General features: G+C 44.2%; 1 protein-coding gene across 2 annotated transcripts in view; it reads right to left on the bottom strand.

Annotated features, from left to right (window-relative positions):
- The window catches only part of SLC6A4 (solute carrier family 6 member 4), a 38374-nt gene continuing 13054 nt past the window's right edge, over positions 1–25320 (bottom strand). Inside the window, exons 2-14 of one of the 2 annotated variants that reach the window (XM_059046306.2) lie at positions 24722–25146; positions 22180–22314; positions 21523–21742; positions 20563–20701; positions 19881–20015; positions 19427–19530; positions 18194–18321; positions 16535–16647; positions 15746–15877; positions 14614–14713; positions 13086–13186; positions 9197–9364; positions 1–5114 (exon numbers count right to left, since the gene is read on the bottom strand). In XM_059046306.2, the coding sequence (XP_058902289.1) occupies positions 5040–5114; positions 9197–9364; positions 13086–13186; positions 14614–14713; positions 15746–15877; positions 16535–16647; positions 18194–18321; positions 19427–19530; positions 19881–20015; positions 20563–20701; positions 21523–21742; positions 22180–22314; positions 24722–25061 (1890 nt within the window). In that variant the 5' untranslated portion in view covers positions 25062–25146 and the 3' untranslated portion in view covers positions 1–5039. Of the gene's footprint in view, positions 5115–9196; positions 9365–13085; positions 13321–14613; positions 14714–15745; positions 15878–16534; positions 16648–18193; positions 18322–19426; positions 19531–19880; positions 20016–20562; positions 20702–21522; positions 21743–22179; positions 22315–24721; positions 25147–25320 lie in introns of both variants that reach the window. The other variant, XR_010838250.1, reaches the window with a different exon arrangement.

The raw sequence follows: 25320 nt of genomic DNA, 5'->3' as shown, positions 1-25320 counted from the left end.
AATGAGACAATCTATTCATCATGTTGTTACGAGTTATTACAGTAATAGTTCACAACAAAAGGCATTTTCTGATGTCTTAAAATATAGTTTGGAACATTTATGACTAAACTGCATAAATGTATACATGGGCATTTCATGCATCTTAAAGAGGGGACTCCTATTTTGTATAAATAAAACAGGTTTAATTCTGTCACTAAAGTTTAAAAATAAACATGCTTCATGTAAAACATGTTTCATGGAAAATTTCATATTACTCCTGTTGACAGGTGAATAGTGGAATAAATTTATTTTTCTTAGCTCTAAATAATGTGGAAGAAGAAAGGAAAGATGAGGAAAAAGAAATACCATATATATAATTCAACTAACTGTATATAATCCACACTTTGAAGCACCTCATTGATATGTTCAACACACAAAGTATCCTGAAAATGTTTTTTGTAAATCAAATCATATTTTAAATGCCACTGGAGAAATAACTGCAAATTCTTATGTAAAGTCCCTAAGTTTATCCTTTAAACTTTGCATTTTTCATGTATCAAGTTTGTTTTTGTTTTCTTTTGCGGTACGCAGGCCTCTCACTGCTGTGGCCTCTCCAGTCGCGGAGCACAGGCTCCGGACGCGCAGGCTCAGCGGCCATGGCTCACGGGCCCAGCCGCTCCGCGGCATGTGGGATCCTCCCGGACCAGGGCACGAACCCGTGTCCCCCGCATCGGCAGGCAGACTCTCAACCACTGCGCCACCAGGGAAGCCCTATCAAGTTTTAAGGTAAGGTACACTTATCATATTAGAATTTAACTAAGAGTCAAAGTTTTTTAAAAAAAATACAGCAAATGTTATTTATTTATGGAAATTTAGGTATTTTAGCATAGAGATGGGCTAGCTGCTCCTTCCTAAATATTTGTTGTTTGGACTGTCAGTGTTTACAAATTGTTAGAAATAAATTATCTACTATAATTGTAGTCTTCAGCTGTAGAACTGAAGGACTGAAATCATCTTTTCTCTCTCCTAAATGATAAGGTTCTTCTTAGTTCAGCAGACATAAAACTTTCTTCTGATGACATGCTCCACCAATGCACACTGGTTCCAAATTAGATTTGGCCAATGAAATAATTTCTTTTTGATAACTTCAGGGAAAAACTTGGCATTGGTGATAGAGCAGTTTGGTGTGAATTTTATGATGTGTTGGTAGGAGAAATACAACCTGAAATTCCAATTGAAATATACTGTGAATTATTTCCAAAAAATAAAGACTTCTGAAAAGATGATTTGTTTTGAAACACCTAATGTAGAAACAGTACTGAATGAATTCCAACTGTATGTAACAAAAGGAAAGACATATTTAAGATTCCATCTTTTCCATTGTGGTAAATGCCTACTAAACAATTGAGAGGGGCATTATTTCATTCTAGGAGAGGAAATAACACTTAAGCTCACCTTCCTTTAGAAACTTCGAGATCCCAAGAAAAGTAGAGAAATTAGCTAGGTTTGTTTCTGCCTCTAAATATAGTTATATGAACTTTAAAATATTGTTCTATCGTTGAAATTTAGAGACAGTTAAGCAATGAGGGGGGAAAGGTGATACTATAAAAAGTAAGAAAAAAAGATTTAGAGCTTTTAAAATAGTCCTTCCATGGAACTGAATGTGACAAATTTTAATAAATATCACTGACTTATCTCTGATATTGAAGAAAAGAATTCAGAATGTTTCAATTGGACCAGGAAAGCTTTCCACAGTGTAAGAATATTCCCTGTCTTAATGGGTTTTTTCCCCATATTTGGATTTATAAATTTCAGTCTCTAACATACTTCTCAAACAAGCATTTTCTAAGTTCCCCTTCCTAATTTAGAGCCTTTTGTGTAACTCTCCTTGCGTTTTTAACTAATGATGACTTTAAAGTATACAACTTCTTCCGCTTAGTATAGGACTATTTTGCTTTTATTGCTTTATGGGGATGACAGGTTGTAGTATAGTCTGTCTGAGGAATCTACTATTTCACTTCCCCACCCATCTTGGACAATAGAAGAAAAAAGGGAGGGTAGAAAATATCTTCTGAATCCTGCCTTATTTAATGATATCTTAAGCACCAGGTGTTGATTTATGAGCAAAGAGACATGCTATGAAAGGAACCAGGTGTGGATTGTACCACTGGGTAGCTAAGCATTGTCTAAAATGTGTAAGAAGAGCACAGTTAAGCCACTGCATTCCATGGTTTTAAGCTTTGCTTGACAGTGACCTCCAAATCAGTTATACAACAGATACAATGTATCAGGTCAGCCTTTCCTAATTATCAAAGGAATATGGTTCTAATTCTAGGAGAATAATCTCCCTTTTAAGGGGTATGGGTGGGGTGGGTGAGTTAAATGAAAATTCATACTTACATTTAAATATTGAGATTGGTGGCACCAAATTAACAAGTTTTGTAAACAGCAGGGACAGTGAGAGAGTGACTCATCTCAAGAATAACTTTTTGCCTTAATTTGAGATTCATTATTTGATTTGTCATTCTTTGATTTTGGAGCTAATACATTGACTTTGGGTTCGTTGGGGTCTTTGCATCCATCTCTACATGGGGCAGCCAGGTCAATGAATTTAGGTTACAAGTCATATGCATTCCACACAACAAATGGAATAAGTTTTAAATGGGTTGCAAATTTTTTGGAATAAAGATGAATTCTTTGGACTCCATTACATGTCAACATATAGGAACAACCTCAGTCAACTGAACTGCCTCCATGCCTTTGCTTGTGTCTTGCCCATTTCTCAGGTATTTCTCACTAATAAAATCACAGGGAAAAAAATTAACTTCAGTACTTAAATAACTTTACAATTCATTCCATTTTTATTTTTTACTTTTATGTAAATGCTACATTAGATGTAAAAGGTCTTTAAAAGATTATTTTAAAGTCCATTTACCAACTCAAGTTTTCCTTAAAAAAAAAACCATGGTAGTATTGATAAATAGGGGTCAAGTAAATGCAAACTATGCTGAGGAGAGATTTTGGATTTTTTCTGTCTAGTGACATTTGAAAACTTCAAAACAACTGTATAACACCTGGCTTGACAAAACTTTGAAAATGTACTTTTTAAAAAATGGTATCTTTGGAAAATGCATAAATGTGTGTGGGATGGGGAGAATACATATCTGAATATATTTATAAAGCAAGTTCTTAAATTTGCAAAGGTATTTACCACCGAGTACGCTGCCACTTATATAACCTCTCTCCTTTCAGCATGCTAGAAAGCAAAGAGAATGGACGTGAGGTAGCAGGAAGGAATGAGTGAAGATAATGAAGGTAGGTCAGTTAAGAGTCATTTTTAACTCCCCCTCTCTTTTCCTCTAATATTTTGGGAAACTTCTCAGCAGCTAACATCTATGAGGAAAATATTCTGCTGGGAAAAGCAAAGAATCAGAAATAGAAGAATGTAGGGGGAATACAGGAAGATTGGCCAGGGAATAGTGTTGGGGAAAGGAAGCCAAGGGAGGAAGCTCTATAATTGGATTAAACTAGGCCTCTGCTGTATGGATCTTCTTTCTATAAGGTTGTTAGGATTAAGTTAGATTTATATAGAGGACTGATGTGATATGGGGCCAGATCATTGAGTCCTTTTATCATTGACTAGGCTTTACTCCCTTTAAGATTTTGGTAAGGAAATCTCACACTACAAGGTAAAATTTGCTTCTCTACCTATGCATCTGAGAGTCCCAAGCCACTGAAGGTCAAATATACTTGATCTGTATTAAGGGTTTTATGTGGCGTGTAAGGTTATTCACTTAACTGACCCTTTTCCAATCAGGCTTACTTAGACTCAGTCTTGAAAATTATCTGGAGGGCTCACTATCCTGGTAGCTAACCAGGAAGGGTCAAGGGGTTGGGAGGAGGTTCACTTAAGGCTAACCCAGACTCTCCAATTACTTTTGGGTTGAGGATGTCCTTGGTTTAGGTCAGGGTACCAGATCTCTACACCCTGTGAAAATTTGATTTACCCACTCTTCACAAAGCCAAGTAACCTTAATGGTTAAACTGAGTCATTTGAAGTAGACAGAGCTTAAACCAGATAGTCAACTGAACACTGAAGATGCATTTATCAATATTCATCTTCAAAGTAGTTCATAGCCAAGCCACAGTGACTAATGAAATAGGCCAGACTTGCCTGTGGAACATTATCCTGAATGTTTAGCTGAGAGACAGGAAGATGGCAGTGAAGTGCAGGAAATACTAAAGCATGGCCCATAAAGGAAGATGTATGGGCTAAAGTAGTGTCATTGGAAAAGGAGCAGGTGGCAGAGCATGTTGTAGTAATTATACCCTTCAAATAATAACATACATACAAATTTCAGTAGGTGGAATTTGTTAATGTAAGAAAAACTAGAGGAAATTCATATAGTTTGTAACGGGCCCAAAGTATTAGAATAGAGATAGGGATACACTGGAACAACAGTATACACAGACACACATGCTCACACGTACACATTATTTTTCAGCTTAGCTTCTTACATCTTCCTCTCCTGACTCCAGAGCAGCACACAGGTTACAGGGTTCTAGTAGATTCCAGCTATAGAATTCTATGCTACTCAGGAAATATATGGCTAGCAAGACAGTATCCCTGTTTTCTCCTAAATGGTTTATGCATTCATGAACAGTGAAAGCTTTGGAAGCAAACGATGTTAGATACTGATGATTGTAACAAGGAATGATACAGGAGACTTGCACAGACTTGATCCTAAACCTAATCCTAGCTGACGATATTGTGGTTTTCATCACCTCCATACACACCGTCACACATCCAAAGCAGTCCACTTCAGCTGCATCACAGAGTCTAACATGATAACATGTCTGGGAGGTTTCACAGAAAGAAGTGGCTGGAGGCCGTAAAAGTCTGGGCACCATAGTCTTCTGGGACTGTGTCTCTATAAAGAAGGCCCTTCCGTCGGCAGGCTTAGCTGGCAACTCATTGACTTAGAGGGAGAAGGCGAGGTGTGACTTGTCAGAACTGGAGGAAGAGCTTGTTGGGAAGCCATTTTCCTTTCCTTGATGTTTTACACAGCGTTCAAGTGGATATCCCCACAGGGAATTTCTGTCTGTGTTTCTGGAGTGATACCTTTAATAAGACGCTGTTAGGAAGAAAACATGATGTTATAAATATTCTTATAGTTTAACAGTTTAAAATTTTTTCAATATTAATATTAATAACAATATTTTAATATCAATATTAAAACAAAGGTTAAGTAGCATTTAAATGGCATTTAATAGGAAATCGGAATAGTCATACTTACTTTCCTTAAGAAAGGAATCAGCAATTTATTTGTTTATATGGGTAAAAATGGCATATTCAGGAACTATATAAGCATCTGTAAACTAAAGTCATCATAACACTAATAGGAGAAATGATGGACCTTCAGTAGAACCTCTGCTGGCCTGTAACATGCCTTTGATGGCCTGGGAAAGGGCATCCTTTTCTCTTGTCAGAGGAGGCTTCATGTGGCCCACAAGGCTTGGGGAGCAGAGTGAGCTCTGGATTCTGGCTCCCCCTGCCTCAGCCATGCTCCTTGTGCCCACATACATGCTACAGGCACAGTGCGCAGTGCCGTCAGCCACTGTAACAGCCAGGATGTTACTGATTTAATGAATTTACCTGTAAAGGAGCACTGGTTAGTTCATACAAGGGTGCAAATTATTACATAATTAAATTTTTAAAGATGTGCCCATTTAAATCATCATTCCTAAAGCAATCTCATGTTGACGTAGTACTTAGCACAGGGAAAAAAGGCTGAGAATTTTTACTTTAGAAACAGCTGAGGTACCCAGGAGCTTTGGGACAGATCTGAAATATGCTTGGGCTTGAGTATGAAATATACAGCCTGCCTTGCAAAACTTAGCATCAGTGACATGAAGCAGCTCAGGGATGTGGGGAGCATTGCAGAAGCTTAGAAAACTTTAAGTAAGTTGCTCAGTAAAATCTTTGATGCCAAAAGTCTGTACATATGGTGAGCAAGGCAAAATTGGATCTGAAAGCATATTTTGATTTATTGATTTTAGGTGAAGCTCTGCTACTTGTCCTTTTTATTTTGGATTGAAAAAGTATGTAGTCCCCTTCAGTCTTTTTTATTTCCTGGTTCTGGGGGTTGATTCTTTAGGAAGCAGGGCCTCTGGAATCTTAAAAGTTCCCATTCTCATAGGTAATTAAGTTCACAAAATTGTACATGTTGTGTTCCTAATGACCTTAATGTTCAAGAACTAAAATCTCACACTGGAAATCCATTTAAAAACGAGTTGCTGCAGTGCTCATCAACTACCTCGACATGTCAAGTCATAGAAAGCAAAATTTCACAAACCATCCTTTCCCATAGATGAATCTGTAACCCATAACTGATTAAGGATAATTAGGCCTTGCTAATTGGGAACTGGACACATCACTCTAACTAGTCTTCAGTGGAGCTTTGCTGTGCAGAGAGAGAAGAGCAGTCAGATGTAGGGTAGAGGCAAGACCCGCAGTGAACAACACTGTAAAGTAGAACATTTGGCTTTTGTGCCCTAGCCCTCACCTGCCCATTCTCCTGCCCTTCTGGCTGTTGATCTCCCAAAATGCCAGGTCCACCTTCGGCTTCCATATTTCAGCAGCATTCCAGTTGCCACATTACTATTGCTCTCAAAATTTGCCAGTCCCTGGCCTCTGCAAGGCAGTCATCTAAGCAATGGATCACTGTTGCCATCTTCATGAATGCTTACTTATTAGGGACCATCTTCCCAGGGTCTTTGTGCAGGTTACTAGGGGCTTCTGGGGGGGGCAGTGACCTAATCCAGTCGATGACTCCAACCTTGAGACTTCCAGGTTGCAGATGCACATGATAAGCCTCCAAATTACAGGTGAGCAAGTGGTGGCTCACTCCACAAACTGTAGCCTTGTATATGGCTAGGGCCCAGAAAAGTTAAGAAATTTACTTTTTTTTTCTTTTTAACCATACCAAAATTTTATATGAGTTCTCCCTCCCTCATAGATAGAATGTTAAAGACTATCAAGTCTGGTATTCACAAAAAATTTTAGTCCCTTGGGGTGCTTGGCAAAAACATGGCATGATTTATTCTTCTCAGAAATTAAGCATGCACATAGGCATGTTAAGGCTTTTGAGAAATCCTGTAGTAAAGAGACCTATTTACCTTGCCTTAATCCAGCATTCTCCAAAATTATTTGACCACGTAACCTTTCTCCCCCAGCAGTAACACTTACTGATATCCCATGGAACTACTACTACTCCTTAAAACATACTTTGGAAATGTTAATCCAATTCAATGAGCACATTTTAAAGATGAAGAAACTAAGGCCCAGAGCAGGTAAATGACTTGCCATAGTCTTTTCCCTCCTAGGCCCCCTTGACCAGCTATATCATGATGCTTCCTGGTAACCCACTGTTTCCCATCTGGTGGCCTATGACAAACGTGGCCCTGCAATTGGCCTTACCTCTACTACTAATGGATCTGAGCTCTGTTAATTATATACCTTTGGGTAGCATTTCCTTGTAGCCAACAGGGGGAATTTGTAAGAAAGTTGATCCAGACTTGAGGTACAGTCTGTGACCAAAGAATACTGAAATTTATTAACCTAACTAGAGGTCCCATCCCCGACCTTGGCCTCTGGGTTTGAGTCAGCTGGGCCAGTGGACTATCATGACTGCCATAAAGGACAACCTGAAGGAGCGAGTACAGTGACTCTTGTCTGAGCGTGTATTTCAGGCAACACCAGAGTCCAAGCCCCTTTGGGAGGAATGAGGTTGTGATAGGACTATTTTGGGTGTAGGAAATTAGTAACTCCTTGCAGAGTTACTAATTCTGTTCACCTAGAATTCAGTTTTTCTGTTTGAAAAAAGCAGCAATCTCAGTTCTTAGTAAAGAGATGATGTTTAATGGCCTCATGTTCTCTTGCTTCATGTTTCTTATGAAATGTTTTAGGAAGATGAGTATGATGATATATTTAAGTTTTGCTTCTGAGAGCCCATAGACTAACCCACCTATGCTCTCACATCATTATAGAGCACAGTCCCTCTAGCTTTCCCCCAAATACCACTCTTCTCCTTTGAGCTTGTCTCCTACAAAAGCACCCACCTACAGACTTGTAAGTGGCCACTCCTTCAGGCTCTGCTGCCACAGTCACCTTACTATGGCAAGAAACACAACCAAACAAGTGACGATCCAAGCATTTTCAATTCTGGTAACTTTGCTGGGAATCCTGGCAGCCTGAACACTAACTCTGGCAGTACAGGATGAAAAGTGGCAACTCATCTCTCCCTGACCTCTAGAGCCAATTTCTACATTAGCAAACTATTAGTACCCTGAGGACACAAAAGAGAAGCTGCACCTAAACATGAAAAAGCATTGGACCAAAAACCAGAAGACTTGGATTCTGAGCCTCCCTGTACTGTGTATCACTGGACAAGTCACTGAAATAAGGAAACTATGAGCAGCATTATTCCCAGACTCAGTATCTTTGTCTGCTAATGATACCTGCCCATCCACCTCACAAAGTATTTTGATAACAAAATAAAATAGTCTACACGAAGATGCTGTAAAATATATACAATCTTATACAAATTGTAAGATTCTGTTATTGAAATTTTTACAGCACATTATTCATTTACTGACATGAATCTTGCTAAAATGGCAACTTGTTTTTCACTCCAGTGACTTGAACTAAAACTACGATATTGTTGCAACACCCTTATTTAGTGATGATTTTCAAAACAGCCCTTGTCACACTGCTGTTAGAAAATGACCACAGACATTTTCCATCATAATCTCCACTTAAACCAAGTGGATTTAATTTAAATCCACTTAAATCCAATTTGCGTTGTTGCTCCAGACACCACTGATCTGATGTCCATGCCCAATGCCATGCAGGAGGCAAAGTAGTTTTCTGATATGTTTAGAATGCTATACACCAAGCTGTGTGCTATGGTGCATCCAAATGGCCAGCTCACTCTTTCACCTTTGTACTTGAGGCTTATGGGAGATGCCTTAAGGTTGACAGTGGCAGCTATTAGAGGCTACACGATGGTATAGTTACATAATTATATAAGACTAAGAGCCTCCTGGTGAATTCTTGTGGTGGACTTACATCCTTTGAATAGAGCATAAGAAGAGAACCCTTTTCTCCCCAAACAGTTACCAATCTGAACACACACAGACACACACTAGCACATACCTCCTTAAGTGCCCCTGGAGTGATGATCAGCCGATAAGTTATATACATCGGGATGCAGATGAAAGACGAGGTTCCTATGCAGTAACCCAGGATGATACTCCACTGAGGATAATTATACTGAAAAAGTCGTAGCTGTGGTGGGCTCATCAAAAAACTGCAAATGATGAACTAAAACAGAAATTCCAAGAAACATTTAAAAATCTTCACGATATCTACACAGACAGTCCGGATACCACACACACTGAACACTAAAGCTAAGACACTTACAGGAAATTGCCTAAGTGTGATATATCCTAGATTGAACTCTGACACAAAGAAGTCACTAATTTCTGTGCCTCAGCTGCCAACAATGAAGCCGTTAGGGGCTTATCTTGATTTTCCTCCCTACCCCCCACCTCAACCCCTACAGTGCGGATGCCAAGGCCTCACGGTTATTTAGGGGGGTTACAGCGCCCCTTTCAGGTCAAAGGAGAAGAGACTGGCATCCATCAGGAGTGGTTCAGGCCCCGATTTGTGAGACAGTGGAGGAATAAACTGGGAGACCTCTCCACAGCTCCTGCCAGTCCTAGGGCTTCATATTTCTTTCTGCTTTGTTTTCATTTCCTCGTGCATTTCTCTGCAGTGATTGTTTTTGGTAAGATGGAAGGCACTTAGGTCCAGGAGACATAATAAGGTTCTCAAGACCTGGAGAAGACTCAGGCTCCTAGGTAAGTTCTCCTTCTCCCCCCTGTCCTTGCATTAACCCCAGGCTAAGAACTGGGATTTCAACAAGGATGGCTCTGCCGTGAGGCATCTTGACAATAAATGACTGCCTGCCACAGGTGCTTGTAATGAAAGGAATAATGGAAGGAAAAAGCAGCTCAATACACTTTTTACGTGAAAATTCAGTGAAGATTCTGACCAAGAAAAATTCCATGGTGTGCTCCCAACACTCGGTTTATGAGTTTTCTTATTTCAGTTTGGTTTCCAGAGACAGCATAAATACCAGTTTTTGCCTAGTAACCGCTGTGCTGAAATCGCTATTGCTCTTGATTTAATTTAATCTTATTATTTCAGTCATAAAGAAGACAGTAATGTAAATTATTTGTGGGCTTAAACATCTATTTATATCTTTTTTTTCTTTCTCTTCAGATAATAAAATGGGAAATTGTTAAACACACATTCATCTTCAGAACAGTGAGTCCAGGAGGAAGCTTTCAAAACAGGAGCCCAGCCAATCGCAAACGTTTCTCTGGACAGACTCTCCTCAGCCCCAGACCTGGCTACTAAGAAAGGTAATTTTGGGGTCTGGTTAGGAGCCATCTCTGCTGTAACTCGTCTCATCTTGATGTCAAGTATGTGAAACCTAATGCAGTTCAGGGAGGCCTCAAGCTCTCATTGTGGCCACTAAGTATTGCTCCAGACACCCCCTCGCACATCCCCACCTCCTCTTGCTCATATACGATATTTTTCTTTTTTATAACTTGGCTTCAGTGAAAAAGAATATTTTTAGTAAGCTACTCGTTGTTTACCTAAAGCAGCTTTAAAAAGCCCAAAGCAGGGGATCTGTTAAGTAAACCCAGAAGTGGAAGACAGATTTGCCTCCTCTTAATTGGGCCCTGGAGCACTAGCCTTTAGAGGAAGTGAGTAGAGTAAACATCACAGGAATTATGTCATGTCCCTGAACCCAGATCTGTACCTGGGTTTTGCTGGGCACAGAAACTCATTGGCTGTACACCAGGAGTTCACCCAGTTTGCCAGACAACCACAGAAATGAAAATACTAAAAGCCTGGGGCCAGGACTAGGGTAAGGCATATGAGACATTCACCTTGTGCACAACATTTAAGAGGATGTCAAAATTTTCAGTAATCAAGAAATAATAATAATATAATATTTTAGTGCAATACTTTAAAAAGACAAGCTCTGACAGGGCCAGATTAGGGCAAGGTGAGTGAAGTGAGACATGCAAGTATATGGTTGGATCCTGTGTTTATTTGAAACGTTGGTATTTTGTTCATCAGGGATTTTTTTTGCATTAATTTTGATATTTAAAAACTACTGCATAAAAATAGTATTTATTGGGACTTCCCTGGTAGTCCAGTGGTTAAGACTCCATGCTTCCACTGCAGGGAGCAAGGGTTTGATCCCTGGTCGGGGAAATAAGATCCCACAAGCTGCGCGATGCAGCCAAAAAAAAAAAAGTAATATTTATCTTGACTACTGAGTTTTTTTGGCACCCCCAGAAATTTTACGGCCAGGATGAGTGCCTTGCTTGCCTTCCCTGAATCTCAGCCCTGAACATCATTCCCTCCCTGTGTGGAGAATATGAAAGTAGACAAACAAACAAACATGGCTTCTTCCCTCAGGAAACTAATCCAATATCTCTCCTTCCTTTGAAAAACAAATGAAAAGATTCAAGTAGATTATCAAGAAGCACTGGTAACAATATAATAACCCATTTATGTCAGGACTTCTGCTTCTAGTAATGGCAGACTAGTGATCCAGACCAACCCTCTCACTGAAAACAACTAAAATTTCTGGATTTAAAAATACATTGTTTTAAATTTGCCAAAAAGCAACAAACAGCAAGCTGACAAGGTAGTAAAGAACTACCAGGCCAAGATCTAGAGGAACACTGGAGCCCACAGCACACACCAGAGCCCCCAGGCCCTGAGAGTATCTGCTGCTTGGGGCAAAGGTTGGCTTTGGTTCTAGAAACCTCCAGGGTCCAGGGGAATGGAAGTCAAGGAGGGACTCTGGAGTAGAGAGAGACACGTGCAGCATTATGGAGGCAAGAATGAGCACGCTGTCCATCTTATAGGTTAACATCGAGATGTACAGGTACAGAAAAGCACAAAAAATAAAGAACTACCCCGAGAAAGTCAAAATAGAATGCAAAAAGGGTTGTTTTGAAAAAGGGGAAGGCACAGCTGCATACATGTCCTAAGATGAAATGGATGGTCCAGATATCCTAATAAGCTGGAACTGGACTGAAGGAACAGTCTCTGGCTGTAAAAGATCAAAAAGCTCCTCCCACCCCAAATCAAGTTACAGATAAATGAAAGAGCTGAGAGTAATCCCTGCTGATGTGCACGGAGTCACTTTACCCCAGGCTACCTCAGAGTGCACTTAGGATGTCAGCAGGGTGCTTATCCATCTTTGGGCAAACATCTCCTTCAGACGGGTACCAGGAGGGACGTAGGGGCACACGCGGCAAGGATGGAGTCAGCACTGAACACGTCCTGGCAAACAGGCAACCCTTGGAGCTGAGCTCTCTCATTCTACAATGAATGGATTCTACTTTTGACTCAGATCTACACCTGAGAAACCTGGTGGGGTGTGGGGGTGGTCTTTAAGAAAATGAATATAGAATTACTAGGACCCTTGTTAGGTCCTTCATGAGCAGCACAGTAAATACTTCCCCAGCCTTGAACAGTTCTTGTCATGTGACCTTGGACCCTAAGCCTCAATTTCTCTGAAACTGTGAAATGGGGAACTAGAACTCTACTTCATAGAATTGTTGTGAGAGTTGAAACAGCAATGGGTGTTAAGTTTAGTGTAAAGTCTGGCCTGGCACTTACTGCTCAATGAACGTTATGTGTCATTATCATGGAGCAGGAGGGATGAAATAATGTGACAGAAACCAGAAGAGTGGTTAACTATGGGGGGCACAGTGACTGGGAGGGGACACAAGAGGGGCTTGTGAAGTACTGGTCATGTGTTTGTTTCTTGGTATAGTTTTAGCTACAAAATGGTGCTCAGTTTATAGAATTTCACTGAGATGTACACTTATGATTTGCACACTTTTCTGTATATATATGGTACACTTCGATAAAATTTATTTTTTTATGAGTGTTTGAGGGTGAATCTTTCGCCAGGGCAAGAAGGAGAAGGGAAGTGACAACTCACCAGGAGAAACAGAGGGCTGATGGCTACCCAGCAGATCCTCCAAAACCATCCAGGGCTGAAGCCAAGCATTTCCTTCACATCACTGCAGAACTGATTGATGCCTAAAATCATCCGAAAGAGAACGAGATGGACTGACTGAGAGAGGAACTAGACTGTCCTCCTATCCCTTGACTCTCAGAGAGAGTAGCAGCTCTGGAGTTTCTCCAAAGGAGGTGCTCGGGGGCACCAGTCTGGTCTGAAAGCGAGATGGGGGACTTGTCACAAAAATGCACGTTACAGTAAGCAAAGCTCTTTGTACACAGAGTGGGAGGATTGGTGGACAGCTGGGGAGGGACCTAAAGCCCCCTCTTGGTGCCCACACTGCCTTTCTAGGGTTTTAGCATAGATCTGATGTTATCGTTACTGTAGAAAAGGAACTGGAATTTTGTCTAAAAATGGTGAACCCACTTGACAGAGACTGACTCTGACCATATGCTGGAAACTTTCAAGAGAACATTTTAACCACACTATTGCTCATTCATATGTCAGCTCAAGATAAAGGTTCTTCTCTACGAAGTAACTGGCATGGAAGTGAGGACTCGGGGGAGAAACTGACAAGGGGAAGGAAGGGTGCTCTGCAGTTGCTTCCCTGAAAGTGCCCAGCAGGTCTGTAACATCACACACCTTGAACTTGGTCGTCCAAAGTGCTGAGGAGGTGGGGAGGACTTCTTTCAAAAAAAAAAGCGCTCACATGCAACTCTAAATGTGGGCCCTCCCTTCTTTATATTATGTGTAATGACACACATGCTAAAGCTGTTCTGCTATCATAGAAACTAGGAAAATATTTTCAGAATGAAATCATCACGTCTTGATTTTAAAGATGAAGAAAGGCATCTCTGAACTTGGTTTTCTTCATTTCCATTGCCTGTGTCCTCCTCATCCTCGCTCAGGGGCTCTTGGGATCCTGCCCATGAACCTGTGTCAGCTCGCTCTCTCCGCTCCTGGTGGTTTCACCTTTATCAGATTCCATCCCACGATCGGGGTGCGGGGGGGTGTAAATTGGAGGCTTTACCAAGACAATCCAAACAGGAACATTCTTGCCTCTTCCCTAGAAGATAAGCTCCTAAACTCTGTCTCAGGGCTCTGGAGGGAGTGCTCGTTTGTGAAATTTAAAGTGGGGTCACTCTATGTAACAGCAGAATATTGTACACTCTGCATTCACTGTGCACTAGTTCTTTGTTGTCTGTCCAATTCTTAGAGCCTGTTGGGATCTTAAGCAACCACTGTGGATGAGCTATAGTGAACCACTTCAGCCTGTCTCCACTGGGTAAACATATAAACTCAGAGGAAAAAAACGTCCTCCCAGCATGCAGGCAGTCTGTTGCACAGAGTGTGGAGGAAGTGATGACCTGTTTTTGAAGAAGGGATGCAGGAGGTGACGTCTTGTGCACCGGCCTGCTTTTCCCTGATGACATCAGCCCTTCTGTATTCTGGTGGCTACATGGGCTGGTGTAGGAAGGATCGTGGCTAGTGCAAGGGAGCATCTTACCATAGAACCAATACACAGCAATTGCTTCTATCAGGGCAACAGTGAGCACTGCAGGTCCCGTGGCAAACTCCTCCAGCAGCTTCACCACGTAGGCCCCTCCCTGGAAATGAGACCACAAACCCGGTTAAAGGCCCTCTGAGGCACTGCCTTCTCTTTATGACAGGAGCAAAAAGTACTTCTTAACTTAGGATAATTCTGGAAAATTCTCACCTTGGATCTAACATAAGTGTCCCAGAGCCTACTTCTTGGACTGGCCTTGGCAGGTGGGCAAGATTTCATCCCATCAGACACACCTCTTACCGCCCTACAGGTCAATCTCGTCTTGTTTCCACTCCCCACTAAGCTTTAAGAGACAAACTCAAAAGCGCCTCTCGATCTGTTTTCAACTTTCTTCAATTTACTGAATACCTACTGCGTATTCTACCCCAGAAAATCTACAGTACCAGACACACTGGGCCCAGTGGTCATGGTTTTGCCTCTGTCCTAACTCACAAATCCCTTGGGTCCTACTCAGGGCCCCACAACCCTGCTGAAGCTCCAGAGCCATTGGGGTCATGGCTTGAAGATGTTTATCTACAAAATGTGCCTTGAGTCAGAAGGATACACGCCTACAATGCCTATGGGTACTATCTGATGCCTAATTTACAGTTTGACAGTATTTGCCTCAGCTACCCCCCCAAAAATCAAATCACTGGAGAAGGTCTGACTTCTTTACCATTACAAATTCTCTGGAGGAGACGAAGTGACATTACAAACATGAGATGCCGGCCTCCAGATGTTCAGCATATCAGGACATCAGGGCACTATTCCTATGAAAGCAGCCCTAAGGGCTGGCAATAGACTGAAAAGGCACATCTTAGTTTTCCTCCAGATAGTCTGTCAAGCCTTAAATGTAGCTGGATTTGCTGTAAAATGCTGAGCCTCCAGATACCACGCCCAGATTCTTCAGACGGATGCCACTAGAAACAACTTTTCTTCTTTTCCTTGATGACTAACTTGTTAACAGCGGTGACAACTTCTCTCCCTTTGGCCCCAAAGCCAGGGCACCATGTGGGATGGAAAGGAACAGCTTCTGGTAACATTCTGTTGCCCTAGGGGAGGCTGACTCTAAGTTTAGGGCTGTGGTACTCACAAAAGTCAGGGTGATCAGGGAGCCAAAGAAGCAGGTAATGACCACGCTGAGCACAAACCACTCCCGGCGCTTGGACCAGATGTGTGGAAATTCATCCAGCACAGCTGTGATCACCCCCTCCAAACCTGCAAACTGACAGGGGCACACAAATGGTCACTGTGTAGACTGGGACAAATGTGCTACCTCCAGGACAGTGAACGGAAGGGAGGGGTTAGATTGCCAAGTGACCTGTCAAGCTGACCGTGACCAGTTCCCCCTACTCACCAGCCCTCACTGGAAACATATCTCCGTTTTACCCCATCGTTTAGAACCCATTCCTAAGGACATCAAGGAAAGAAAGTATAGCACGTGGACAGGACTTCTTTACATGAGGTCTCTCGGGGAGACTTTGGTTGCACCAGAAATGCCAACTCAAAGCTGAGACTCATTCCACACTAATGATATGAATGCTGGGCCGCAGGGCACTGAGACACAAGTGTGACCTTGCCCTGGCCTTCAGGTGCTGCCAGTCTGGTCAGGGCACAGTGCACAATGAGTGCACGACAGTTCACATATGCTGAGCTCTTGGCCTGTGCCTGGCACTTTACCCTCATTATCCCATTAATGCCTCTAACGTGCTAGAGGGCAGTAAGCACCCAAGTGAACAGGGGCTGAGGGAGCACCACGAGGGAGCAGCCAACATGGCCTGGGGTGGCCAGGATGGGAAGGAATGGGTATAGCTTCCTTTCCCTCCTCCTCCCCCCCTTCTCCCTCCTCCCAAGAGCCGGATTTCCCTCCCCATTCACTTACTGTGCTGTCCAAGCCCAGCGTGATTAACATCAGGAAGAAGATGATGGCAAAGAACGTGGATGCCGGCATGTTGGCTATGGCTTCCGCATATGTGATGAAGAGCAGGCTGGGGCCTGAGACAGGGCGGGAAAGAGGAGGAGGTGGTCGCTGAGACCTGCCCTACAAAGATGTCTCAGGAGGAACTTGGCCACACCAACAATTACAATTCCTGTCACAAAACCTTACATGTGAATCAGGGTTGGACATGTACCAAATGCTTCCTCACACCTCACACCATCCTACCTGGACATCCTGGGAGGCAGGAAGGGAACAGTATCCACCTTGAAGAGTGTGCGCCCTCAACCAACATGGAGAAACGAAACAAACCTGAGACCTCAAGACTAGCAAAGCTGAGCACATGAATTAGAGTGTCCACTATATAATAATTCAGTGCTTTTTTTTTTTTTCAACATGAGGATTGATATATCTCTGAAGTCTCACAGTGTTTAGCTCTCTCTTTAGCTCTGGAACAGTAGGAGATGTTATATTGATTTCAGAAGAGTCATAGCGGCCTCAGAATAAAGACCTTCAGCTACTTTGAAGTCCTTTTTGATAGTATGAGGGACATGTCTTCAGCCTCTCATGGACTAGATAGGCCGCCCTTAGTTTGGGGCATGGAGTTCATCAGAGCACCGTGTCGGGCTAAAGACAGATGTATGTTTGCAAGAAAGCCCTGGAACTCCATCCACAAGATCCCATAACCTCTTCTTCAACGTCTGTCACTCTTTTTCCATGAAACCTTACCGTATAGTAGAGTGCTACATCATCTACATTTAATTTTTCTGCAAAGGATTAATAATCATATGCTTACTAGACTTGGACCCATCACAGGACCCAAATACACTTTTTTTGTTCTGTTTTGGTTTTTTTGAATAGGAATTGCTATCTATATTTATTTATTTAGGCTGTGTTGGGTTGTCGTTGCTGCAAGCAGACTCTCTAGTTGCAGCGAGCAGGCTTCTCATTGCGGTGGCTTCTCTTGCTGCGGAGCACGGGGTCTAGGCCAGCAGGCTTCAGTACTTGTGGCTCGCAGGCTCTACAGCACAGGCTCAGCAGCTGTGGCACATGGGCTTAGTTGCTCCGTGGCATGTGGAATCTTCCTGGACTAGGGCTCGAACCCATGTCCCCCGCACTGGCAGGCGGATTCTTAACCACTGAGCCACCAGGGAAGCCCCCCACCATTTTTTAGTTTGTTTGTTTTATTTGGCTGCCGCTGGGTTTTAGTTGCGGCATGGGGTATCTTTTAGTTGCAGCATGCATGCGGGATCTAGTTCCCTGACCAGGGATCGAACCTGGGCCCCCTGCATTGGGAGCACGGAGTCTTAACCACCGGACCGCCAGGGAAGTCCCCCAAACCCACTAGTTTTAAAAGCCATCATCCAAGTCATATTTCCAAGCCCACAATGTATTCAAGGCCCCAGTACTGGGTGCCAAGGGAGCTGCCCCATTACCACCATGGAAAGAGTTGAAATTTCCCAGGCAGTAAGTTTCTCTAAAACCTTTGAGAATTTTAAGAGGAACATTTAGAAATAATGCAAAAGTTAGATATTTGTGAAGATCCAAAGAGCAGCAAAGCAATTCAGTGGGAGCCAGGAACCCAAACAAAACCCGAGGTCCTACCTGCATCTTTGGCCACCTCAGACACATCTTCGTTCCTCATCTCAGCCATATACCCCAGCACTGTGAAGATGACAAATCCTGAAACGAAGCTCGTCATGCAGTTCACCACACTGGTCACCAAGGCGTCTCTGGAGCAGAAAACCCAAGGGGCCTGAGACATTTGCGAGTCAGGAATCTAAGAAGCATCTGTCTCCAGCTGTGACAAGGGTGAGTGGGCTGAGCTCACAGGGACTTCAAGCCTGTCCAGGTGTCTCCTCCCCTCCTCCCAGGGCCCAGCCTCTCAGACGGGTTGCATTACCTTGAAGCACAAGCTGCTGTTATCACCACGCATGACATGGGGAGAACAGCAGTCAGGGGTGGTTTTAAGAGATGATTTTGTTGTAAACCAGCACAGCACAGACCTCTGGATTTCAAACAAGGCTTGCTCTGAAGCAGGGCCTGAGTTGCAGCGGAGGCCAGGAGGAGGCCTTGGGCTTACATTTGTGAAGACCTCAGATTTAGACTTTTGACATTATGTGTGAATGAGGTTATAAGAGTGCCACAAAGATATCCTGACACTTTTAAAAGAGGACCTCATACAACTTTAGGCTGCTGTCCTAATGCAAGGCCACATTGCTTAGGGTGCGTGTAAATTCTTTTTTTAAAAAAAAATTAATTCTATAATTATCTTACAAATAGCACAATCAAGACTGCTGGGCATTGCCATCTGTGATAGAATATTAAGACAAAGTTAGCTCTAAAGATGAGGAGTGACATTTAAATCATAATTGGCGCCATGCTCCCTGTTTTGTCACATTTCTGAAATGAGATTTTGACATAAAAATTATGACATTCTATGTTGGTCAAAATAGTTCCATCATTCTTTTTGTGTATATATACATAAATAAATTATCACAATTTTTGTTGTTAAATACATTAACAGGTCAAATCTAAACACTGAATGTATGTTGTGATCTTTGTAAACCTGCTTTGGAATTTCTTAATTTTTCCTGACATATAGAGAATCTCACAAAACAGAAGTGGCCTGGAGCCTCTCTCAACCCCTGAGTGGCCTGGGTGAGGCTATGGTCTGGGTGAGTGGTCAGACACCTGTGGCACCCCTGAGGGTCAGAGTGTCAGTGTGGCCTAAGCCTGACCAGGTTTGAGGCCATCGGCTTGATTGCTTTCCTCCAGACCAGCTGACTTACACTCACTCCACTTGTAAGCTTTGCTTGGGGGGCCCCAGATACTCACTGGTAACAGTTGTTGTTGAATTTGTTGTAGCTCGCAAAAGCCAGCAGGACCCCAAAGCCAGGACCGAGAGAGAAGAAGATCTGGGCGGCCGCATCCACCCACACCTGCAACACAGCAGAGGTAAGGGCCAGGGCCGCGACCCAGGCCATCACTCAGCACCAGCGGGGCCAGTGCCTTCATGCCTCCGTGTGGCTACATGCAGAGGCAAAAAACAGGCTTCTCAGGGCTGGCCACATACCAAGTGCAAACAATGTGAGTTCTCTTCCTATCACTTAGACATAAACCAACGCAGTGGCCTCAACTGTACTTTTCATGCTTGTATTTCTGGTTTAAAGCATCACTGCAGACTTGCCGCTGAACCCAAATTTCAGTTGTTCCTACTGTCCTATTCGGAGGACTAGCTTCAGTCAGTAAAAAGACAGACAGGTGCACACTGCTTTCCTCATTATCTTACCCCTGTCTCCAGGAGTTTCTGCCAGTTGGGTTTCAAATAGAAGAGAACTCCCCTCCAGGCTCCGGGGAGGGTGGCCCCCCTCACCAGCAGGATCAAAAGGATGATGTAAGGGAAGGTGGCTGTTACCCAAACCACCTGTAAGGAAGGAAACATAGGTTATCACCACATGAACGCTGGTGTCTTATTCTTGAAAACCTCCAAGAAAGAAGATCTACCTCCTCTTTTTTTCCTGTAATTTTAGGAGGCAGGGTGACAGAAAGATCACAGCCTTTAAAAATCATACAGGGATCTGATTCCCTGCTTGCTGGTACTAACTACCTCTAAACCCACTCTCCATCTGTAAGATGGGGAAAATACCTAGCAGGAGACAAAGTAGCCAGTGTATAGAAAACACTGCCCATGGTCCATGATGGGTTTTCAGTACATTATTGCCACTATTATTAGTTATGACACTACCAGCGTGTTAAAGGAATTTTTAAAAAATCATATAATGGTTCTTGGGATTGACCCATTTCTAGAATTTTCTAACCGATTTGGTGACGAGAGACTGAAAATCATGGAATGTGTTTGGTGTAAAGGAAAACATGTCCCCCTGTCTCTGGCTATCCAGGCCACTGAATTCTGAGTTAGATCCTCCAGGGCCCCTTGGTAGGCCTGGATCAGCAGCCAGAGCCCTCCTCACCTTGCCAGATGTTTTGACACCTTTCCAGATGCTAAAGTAGATAATAGTGAAGATCAGCATGATGCAGAGGGCAAGCTGCCAGCTGATGCCCCCCAGGTCCTGGAGCCCCTTTGACCGGTGAATCTGCAGGACGTGGCGCCTGAGTGAATGAGAAAGAAGGGCCAGTGACGTGGTCTGAACAGCTACCTGAGCATACTGTGTGTGATACCTCTGGGAGGATGCCGAGAGAAAAAACGGACAGAGCACTGCAAGGATCAAGTGGTCAGCAAGCCTCGGGGAAGAGCTGGGAGGGGCTCTGCCCGTCCTGAAGGAGAGAACAGGGCAGTCAAGCCGACCAACCCTGGGAAGAGCGCTCGGCCCAAAAGCAGGCTTCCCGGTCTCCTTCCTAGGCTGGGACCCAACGAATGACTAACATGACTGGCTTCTGGGTGCATGAGGATTTGTATGTGTGGTTAGTGGGCCCCTTCCCCACCCCAAACAGCTCCCTTTGGGCTGCTATTGCCTGAACTCCCAGTATTAAAAAACTACCTACGCCAGGCATCTTCTTCCAAAGGGTAGATCCCACATATTAAGTGAATACATGAAACCAGAAACTCTTTGCGTAGTTTCAAACTATTGAAGTAGTGGGAGGCTTTGCTTCCGTGACAGCTGGCTGCAAGGAGGACCCAGGAAGAAGGGCAGTTTTGATGCAGGGGAATAATTTTGGAATGTGAAGGTAGTGACTGGCCTGGGCACAGCAGAGAAGAGGGGGATGGCGCAGAGGCCCAGACTGTGGAGCACTCAAGGTAGCCTCCCAACTCCCTCACTCACGTTTACTCCCCCTCCTCGATAGCTTCGTCTCTCGGAAATCCATCAGCCAAGACGTGAAGAGCCCCTGGCTCCCACCTCCCTCCTAAGAAGCCGAAGCCCAGGGGTGTGGCCTGCCCCTAACAGGCCACCCCCTCACTCACATGCACTTACGTATAAAATTCTTCTGCAGGGGATGCTGAGTGGAGCGTCCAGGTGATGTTGTCCTCGGAGAAGTAGTTGGTGCAGTTGCCAGTGTTCCAGGAGTTCTTACAGCTGGTCCAGGGCAGCTGGGCCGCAAAAGAGGAGATGAGGTAGTAGAGCGCCCAGGCCATGATGGTGTTGTAGTAGGAGGCGATGTAAAAGGCAATGATGCAGATGGCGTAACCGATCCCTGGGAGAGAGAGGGTGGGGGAGGCCAAGTTTCAAGGGCAGCCTAGCAGTTAAGTAGGGCATCGGAGGCACTGCAGCCCGGGTGAGGGGTAAAGGTAGGGCTGCCATTCGTTTCATCCTCCAAAGACTCCAGGAGACAGTGGAAAAGTGGCAATATGGTAGATTCCTTATTTGTATTTGCAAGGTTACATGTTTTAGAAAATGTGTACATGTGCTATTAATGCTTTTTCTATTTAGTTTACTTTTAATTGCCATTTATTCTACTTTGCTTTAAACAATCTCATACTGCTTGAGCAGTCAAAACCTTAATTACTCAAGTTATCTCCGAGGGATACCTAAGGCCTAACTGATTCCAGAAGAAGGTCCCCAGCTCGACCCACTGATAGAAATCATCACTTCCTTGGAGGACCCACTCACCCACCCAAGCCTTTCCGTTACCTTTGAAAATCGGGCAGATTTTCCTCCATATCGAAATGCATCCATTTCGGTGGTACTGGCCCAGCGCGAGCTCCATGTAGAAGAGTGGGATCCCCCCGAAGACGGCCATGATAGTGTAGGGGAGGAGGAATGCCCCTGAGGCAGATGAAAGACAGTTTCACCCCCTGCCCACATCTGACCCAGGACAGCCCGGCTGATCTGGACACACACAGCCACCTGATGCTCCAGAGTCGTGTAGCCACCCTGGCCCGAGTCACCGCACACGGTGCTCCCCTGGCCTTAGTCCTTTGCCAGAAGTAGTAGTAGACAGAGCTCCACAGTGAAGTGAGGTTTGGGAGGAGGCAGAGAGTATGTGGAAAGGAAATTGGGTCTGGGAGTCAACAGAAGAGGCCCTAGGACCAGTTCCGCTTCTAACTGCCTGGAGGACCCTTCTCTCTGGGCCTCTTTTTCTTCCACTAGAAACTGACGGGGTTGAGGAGAACTAAGGTACCCAAACCAAGCCACTCATCATAATCACTGGTTAGCTTAAAAACACACACACACCCTGACCTCCTGAATCAGAAGCTTCAGGTATGAGTAAAACAAAGATTTTTTTAAGCTCTCCAGGTGATTCTGATGCAACCCGTACATGGACCAGCATTTGGAACAGATCTCCTGTGACAACCTGTACAACAGCTGCAATAGTCTGTTGACTACTGCAAGTCACTGAATTAGTATCTTTGTTCATCTGTATCCCTGGCTCCAGACACTTGACTACTGATGTTAGGTTATATTTCCATAACTCCACAGAGCCAGAATGCTCCCTCCTGAGCCAGATTCTCAGGTGTGGCTGAAAGTTGCAGGTAGTTTGCTACAGAATGAGAAAGTGCAGAACTGCTGCATCACTGGAGATGCTGGTGTCTCCTGGCTCTTGCGGCTGAGGCAGAATTTGGGTTCGCCATGCTGGGGATTGCTCACCTGCAGCCTGAGTTTCAGCCCAAAGGGTGAGCCGGCTGTGATTTTTCCCTGATAACTTTCCCTCCCATAAAGTGTTCTGAACCTAGAAATCTGAAATCTGTGCAACTCAGGAAGGTTTCATCTAACTTACAATCACACTGGGTAAATCTGGCTTGAGAATAATAACCATGTAGTGTTCTCATGATGACAGTTGTCCAGAGGGTTTGCTTGGCTGGCTTTACAGTAGGGAATGAGTGTAGGGGAAACATCACTGGTGACCCAACCCCTTATATAATGCTCAGGCTACAGGCGGGTCCTCCCAAGCTGGAGATAAGATGAGTCCAACTTCTGCCCCTCCCAGGCCAGGAGCGCTGGGCTTCCCTCAACTCCTTCCACCCCCCACCCTCTCGGAATAGCCTTTGCAGCTGAATGGACCCAGGTCCTTAAGAGATGCAGCAAATCCAGACAACTCTGTGTCAGGTCATGAGGAAATGAGGGGGACACAAACGAATTATCCCTCAAACCTCATTTTAGTTGCCCTCCTAAATCTGTTGCCAGAGCTCCTGTCAAAATAAACGGCTGGGACTCCCCTGGTAGCGCAGTGGTTAAGACTCCACACTCCCAATGCAGTGGGCGCGGGTTCGATCCCTGGTCAGGGAGCTAGATCCCACATGCATGCCACAACTAAGGAGCCTGCGAGCCGCAACTAAGGAGCCCACATGCCGCAACTAAGATCTGGTGCACCCAAGTAAATTTTATAAATAAATAAATAAACTGATTTGACTCCCACTTCTGGTCCTTTTCCTATTCTGATAGCAAGTCCGTTGTCAAAACAGAGGCCCCATACCTACCTGCTCTGCTCTCTGGGGCTCCCATATCTATGCCTACAATCAGCTACTATTTTTCATAATCTGCAAATAAACTGCTCTGTAGGCGTTAGGGATAGTAGGAGGAACAAGACGTCCGTCTCTGGCCTCAAGACTCTTAACACTCTTGTAGGCTCTATAAGGCATATCCATATACGGTTTGGTGCTGGCATTAACGCGGCTGGGTTCAGCTACGGATCACACCCAGATTGTAACTTAAGACTGTGGACTTGAGCTGACGCCCTCTCTGCCCTCACACAGGTCCAAAGGCCCAGCAGGGTCTGGGAACATGGAGCCACTTCCCCATTTTTCCTTTCACAGGTCTAAGCTCTCTGGACTCTTCTGAGCAGAAGCAGCCGGCAGGAGTGAAAGGCTCGGCGTAGTGCCGGTGCTCATTCGCCCACGTCTCACTTGGAGGAGAGCAGGGCTTGTATAATGCAGGGATGAGAAGGGGGCTCTTCCACAGATGGAGCATTGTGACGCTGAAAATCTGGTGAGGTCAGGTTCAGGAGAGCTTTCCTTCAACTTCATGACCCAGAGAGCCACAGACATGCTGACTTAAAGTTTTGGCTTACTGGAGATTTGTCTTTTAGACTAGCTTGAAAGTCTAAGCAACCATGTTCCCAGATGCATCATCAGTTAAACAAGACAGAAAAGACATGATTTACCCTCTGGCCTCCCAAGAGGATCTACAGACCACCCCTGGGTCACAGCCTCTGCTTGCAGCCCATGATACTGACCCCCTCCATTCTGGTAACAGATGTAGGGAAAGCGCCAGACATTGCCCAGGTCCACAGCGTAGCCAATGACGGAGAGGAGGAAATCCACCTTCTTGCCCCAGGTCTCCCGTTCCCCTGGATGAACCTCAGCCACTAGGGAGGTGGTGGCAGCCGGGATGGAATGCTCAGTGTCTTCTGCACCGGGGCTTGGAACTGCGGAGTACCCATTCGAGATTTGGCCGGACTCCGCCTTATCCCCAGGGGCAGGGACACTCTTCTGTAGAACACCGTTTCCTTGACAATCTTCTCCATCCTTATATGCTGATAGCTCCTTCTGGGAATTTAAGGGTGTGGTCTCCATCCTACTAGCTAGTAGATGCTGCTGACGGCCCTGTGCTCAGATCTGTGAGTCTCCTCAGCACTTGATATCAATGGGGTTGAGAGCTCTGTTGGAAAGGCACACAGAGAAAGGAAAACAGAATTAGGCATTTTACTTGTCTTTGGTAACTCATCATACATCTTGAATTACATTAGTTAATGGGATTACGAAGGCATCTGTTAAATGTGAGACACCCTATTTGCTATATGAGACAGAGTCAATAAAATCAACTATGGTCGCA

This window comes from Kogia breviceps, chromosome 19, assembly GCF_026419965.1.
Source record: "Kogia breviceps isolate mKogBre1 chromosome 19, mKogBre1 haplotype 1, whole genome shotgun sequence".
In the NCBI taxonomy this organism is placed as follows: Eukaryota; Metazoa; Chordata; class Mammalia; order Artiodactyla; family Physeteridae; genus Kogia; species Kogia breviceps.
Note: the sequence above shows the minus strand (reverse complement) of the source record. Positions and strands in the feature narration are given on the sequence as shown.